This window comes from Carassius gibelio, chromosome B4 (assembly GCF_023724105.1).
Source record: "Carassius gibelio isolate Cgi1373 ecotype wild population from Czech Republic chromosome B4, carGib1.2-hapl.c, whole genome shotgun sequence".
NCBI classification, from domain to species: domain Eukaryota; kingdom Metazoa; phylum Chordata; class Actinopteri; order Cypriniformes; family Cyprinidae; genus Carassius; species Carassius gibelio.
In genome coordinates this window covers 13,562,859-13,568,031 of record NC_068399.1, presented here as the reverse complement: position 1 = coordinate 13,568,031, position 5,173 = coordinate 13,562,859, and the positions used below count along the sequence as shown (strand labels likewise).

Sequence of the window (5,173 nt, the reverse complement as noted above, 5' to 3'; positions counted from 1 at the left end):
GGCCATAGAAGAGGATTTGCTGCTGTGTTTGAAATCACCTGCTATACCCTCTTTCACTATTCCCAGCTTTAGACCACTAACATAGTCCAGCTAAAGCAGTGGATGAAAATTAGTTAGCCAAATCAAACATAAGCCTGATTATTACAGCCTACTTTCTTCCATAATCTGATGACTTTTCTATACTCTATTATGTGGAAAAATGTATCTATAAAGAATGTGCAGTATAGCAACAATACGGACATTGCATTGATGGCAGTGGGACAGTTGTGATATCACACACAATACAGCATTTGCAATAAAAAATCATATGACTGTGAACGTGATGATAGTGTGACTTTAGCTCTGTGTTTATAACAAAATATAAACATCAAAGACGATAAAAGAGAACAATGTGGACTCTGTGTGAATCTCTGCCTTCTTGTATATTTTGTCCACTAGACGGCGCATATTAGCAGTGACGTGGCGGAAGGTAGCCCTCTTACTGCGGAATTCTCTGTTATGTCTGAGCGCACGTGAGTCTCGCGAGAGTTGCAACTTTCACGGTGTACCGTTAAGTTAACCCTCCAGACGGTTGTGGACAGAAGGGATACAGCTCCAATTAATGCAATTACCTACCTATTTGTGTTTTATTGACATCTACAACTACCCTAACCCTAAGCCTACCCATTACAATAATGACAAAATAGTAATTACTGTTGTCAGTGTGAAAACAATAACGCTGTATTGATGTGCGCATGCCCAGTAGCGCCATACGTATCCCTTCTTGCCTCATTTACGTCACGCCCGTGTTCATTCGGCAGGCAGCGATCTGGGTGAATGCGGCTTTCTATAAGGGACAGTTTTATAATGAAAACAGCTCTGAACCGCTTTCACACACTCAGCCACAGAAAGCGGTGGAGCTTTACGTCTCTGAAGTACCAAAGCAGACACCTGAAAGGGTTTCTCCAGAGTTATTTCTTTCCAGAAGACTAAAAGTGCATCTGAGTGAGCTCAGCTATGGCGACGCGACTCTCTGACTTGTTTGGAAACAGCCGGATAATTGCAGGACTGCTTGTCAACTTACTGTCATCGATCTGTATAGTGTTCATCAACAAATGGATCTATGTGCACTATGGCTTTCCCAACATGACCCTGACTCTCATTCATTTCGTAGTGACATGGCTGGGGCTGTTTGTGTGTCAGAAGATGGATATATTCTCCCCCAAGAGTCTCAGACCTTCTAAAATCATCCTGCTGGCTTTGAGTTTCTGTGGTTTTGTTGTTTTCACAAATTTGTCTCTCCAAAGCAACACTATAGGAACATATCAGCTGGCCAAGGTCATGACAACACCTGTGATCATAGTCATCCAGACCATGTACTACAGAAAGACATTTTCCACAAAGATTAAACTGACTTTAGTAAGTGGGGGTTTGTTTATTTGACTGGTATATTGTCTAAAATATTACTTTAACATTATCAGTAGTTCATGTACGATGCATAGTCAAAATCTGGAACTAAACAAAATATTCTTGTGGAATGCACGTATGCAGCATTGTGCAATGTAATAATGTGTGTTGTTATAACTGTATCCTGTTTTTACCATCATTTTTATAGCTTGCACACGCCATGCATCACTTTGAACTATGCTCTGGGTAAATGCTGATAAAAAAAAAAAAGTCATGGTTGGTTACATGGTCATTTGTTTATGCAAGGTAATGGCTGTGATTTTTACACCACTTCATATCATTTATCCTTTTTTTTTTTTTTTTTTATATGAAAAGGTGCCGATCACTTTAGGGGTCATACTGAACTCTTACTACGATGTAAAGTTCAATCTTCTGGGGATGATCTTTGCAACACTTGGGGTCTTCGTAACCTCGCTGTATCAAGTGGTACGTTTTATTGCAACTTCTTTTTAAATAAATGCATAGTTTGTAATTACTTCCCTCATTAATTATTCAGATATCCAGACTCGAATCGGTTATTTCTCCTATTACAGTGGGTTGGTGCCAAGCAGCATGAGCTTCAGGTGAACTCTATGCAGTTGCTGTATTATCAAGCGCCCATGTCCTCAGCGTTTCTCCTGGTCCTGGTGCCGTTTTTCGAACCCCTCACTGGAGAGGGTGGTATCTTCGGCCCCTGGTCATTTCAGGCCCTGGTAAGAGTGCAAGCAAGAACGCGCCTGTTCTTTCAATGTCTCACACACTCTCTGCACGTATCCAAAGGAATGTCTTCTATACACAAACAGAACGTCACATAGAGCGCCTTGTGTTATTGCTTAGATCTCTTGGGGGAAAAACTGCTTGTGTTTTTTCCCCATTGGATTAAAAGCTCAAAAGTTCAATTCACTGCTCTAAATATTACAATTTGAATATTTTATTCATGTATTCAAACGATTGGTTCTTTCTATGTTTTTTTCCTTCATCAAGGTCATGGTTCTGCTGTCTGGTGTTATTGCCTTTCTGGTCAATCTGTCCATTTACTGGATCATTGGGAACACGTCTCCTGTCACGTATCCTTTCTGCTAATTCTTTAAAAGGCTATTCTTGGGGCAGAACACATCCTTTAGACCAACATCTGAAAACGGTGTTCTCTATATCATGACTTCATTGTTGGTTAATTTGTTTGATTGGGTCTATAATGCAAGCAAAAGTTTGTTTACAGAGACTTGTCCAAGCTCAGCAAATAATTACATATTTTTTATTAATGATAATAAGCTGTAAAACAAATCTCGAAGTAAGCAGTAGAGGGAGCACTTTACTACTATCTGTTTTAAACTGCACTTCTGGGTCACTTACTATTAGGGAACCAAGGGTTTTCAGACTTCTTTATTAAAGCCAAGGACGTAGAAATTTGATGAGCTGCTTGTTTATGTTCTGCTAGCCCTATTTCTATAGATTTTATATATATATATATATATATATATATATATATATATATATATATATATATATATATATATATATATATATATATATATATATAATGTATATGTGTGTAAAATATAATTTGATGATGATAATGAAAAATAGATCATGTCATCTGATCATTTTTGAAATGTTTAATTAACAAATTTAGTTACTTTTAATAAGTGCTGGGGTTTTTCAGTTTGTGATGAAGTTCATTTCGAATATTCATGTATTAATATAAATAGAAGTTACTGAGTTACACTCACTAAGTTAACTCATGCATCCAGCGCTTACTAGTAATTTATCGACATTTAAGTTGATGTTAACATTTAACCAACAATCAATCAACATGACAAAAAAAAACAGCATTTTATTTTAAGTTTTTGTTTTTACATGAATTTATTTACATATCATATTCACACAACTCGTATCCATAAATCATTCTTAAAAACAGCATTATACTTATTAATATATTTTTATGAATCATTTTTTTACAGTGTTTTCAGGCAACTGATATATCTGTAAATCAATATAAAAAATAAGTTTATTAACAGGTAACTTATTTTTAACATTTATTAACCTTATTTTTTACAAGACTGATATTCCTAAATCAATATTAAAACACTTATTTTAACTATATATATATATATATATATATATATATATATATATATATATTTGCTAAACTGATATATACATAAATTTATATTAAAACTAACGATATTTTAATAAATTATTCTGATTTATTTTTAACAGAATTAGTAACTTTATACATATTTGCATGACTGTTATATACATGTTAATATTAAAATGCGTCTATTATTTTAAGAGATTAGAATTATTTATTTTCACAGATTCATGAACCTTTAACATATTCACAAATCTGCTATATCCATAAACATCAGCTATTTTGTTAACATACTTTCATTTATTTATTTATTAACAGATTTCTTAACTTTTTCTGCATACTAACAAGACTGATCTATCCTTAGATCAATATTAAAACTAACTAAGGAATGTTAGCTCAAGTCACATGTCTTCATAGTCTGTTACTCGAGTGCAAGTTATAAGTATATCCAAAAGACATTGTCAGACAAGTTCCCTTAACATTTCTCCTCACAGCTACAACATGTTTGGACACTTCAAGTTCTGCATCACATTATTGGGTGGGTACATCCTCTTCCAGGACCCTTTGTCCTTAAACCAAGGTCTGGGCATCCTGTGCACCATCATTGGCATTCTGGCTTACACCCATTTCAAACTGGCAGAGCAGGAGGAGGGCAAAAGCAGGCTCACACAGAGGCCATAGGCCCACTGAAGTGCCAATCAATAAGAGTGTTCAGTGCCTGATTTCTTCAGGAATAGACAGCGATGGCTCCTGCACAGGAGCGTGAAGACTAACCAAACATAGACTGGAAGGAAGCAGGTTTAAGCCACAGAGGCTGACAGCTTTAAAACTTTTTTTTTAGGAGTTTAATTTTTATTCCAATTATTCAATATTAGCAAATAAACATGCAAAGAGAAAGAGAAGAAATCTTATTGCGGAAGCATTTCCTTTTCATCTTGTAAGTGTTATTTAATTTTGTATTTTTCAAATGGTCTGTACAACAATAAAATGTTTTATAGAAAGTAACACAAGAACGGAATGTTATCTCATATTGAGTCTAGTCGTGACTTTTAGGACAAGGGTCACTGTCTACTTGCCAAATAGAAATGAAGTGTCTGTGAAATGGAATGTCAATCATTTGTTCAGGGCTTTTTCAACTTGTTATTCTCTTTTGCAATGTGCAATTTAAACATTAGTCACATTCCAAAGTCCTGTCCCCAGTGTTTTGCAGTTTGTTTGTGTGTGTGTGTGTGAATATTAGACATGTCCTAATTTTGAAAAAGATGTGGTTAACAAAAACTTGGCAGATTATCCTGCTTAAAGGGACAGTTCACCCAAAAAACGAACTCTTTCATGGAACATGGGAGAATATATTTCACAGGAGTGAAGAAGAGCAATATTTTTGTACTAAGCATTTAGGATGAGGAAATCCTTCTGCCAATTTATACATACTTGACTGAAAGATTCATAAAAATAATTAAAATCTAGAAGCTGTAAAATATATATCTTTTATATATATATATATATATATATATATATATATATATATATATATATATATATATATAGTTCAATACCATACCGGACCCCCAACTGCTCCCCGGGCGCCGCAGCATAAATGGCTGCCCACTGCTCCGGGTGTGTGTTCACAGTGTGTGTGTGTGTGTTCACTGCTCT

At 35.3% G+C, this 5,173-nt stretch overlaps 1 protein-coding gene across 1 annotated transcript; it reads left to right on the top strand.

Annotated features, from left to right (window-relative positions):
* The first annotated feature begins 760 nt into the window (after window positions 1-760).
* LOC127956465 (solute carrier family 35 member E3) lies at window positions 761-4,704 on the top strand. The gene is made up of 5 exons (XM_052554391.1): window positions 761-1,398; window positions 1,762-1,872; window positions 1,980-2,138; window positions 2,410-2,492; window positions 4,012-4,704. The coding sequence occupies exons 1-5, from the start codon at window positions 997-999 to the stop codon at window positions 4,196-4,198; spliced, it is 942 nt and encodes a 313-aa protein (XP_052410351.1). The 5' UTR covers window positions 761-996; the 3' UTR covers window positions 4,199-4,704.
* The last annotated feature ends 469 nt before the right edge of the window (window positions 4,705-5,173 follow it).

What these genes read in the sequence shown, in the direction of transcription:
- LOC127956465 (XM_052554391.1), top strand. Translation starts at nt 997, where the DNA reads ATGGCGACGCGACTCTCTGACTTGTTTGGAAACAGCCGGATAATTGCA. An exon ending in TAACCTCGCTGTATCAAGTG is followed by an intron (nt 1,873 to 1,979) that starts GTACGTTTTATT and finishes CTCCTATTACAG; the next exon opens with TGGGTTGGTGCCAAGCAGCA. An exon ending in GGGAACACGTCTCCTGTCAC is followed by an intron (nt 2,493 to 4,011) that starts GTATCCTTTCTG and finishes TTCTCCTCACAG; the next exon opens with CTACAACATGTTTGGACACT.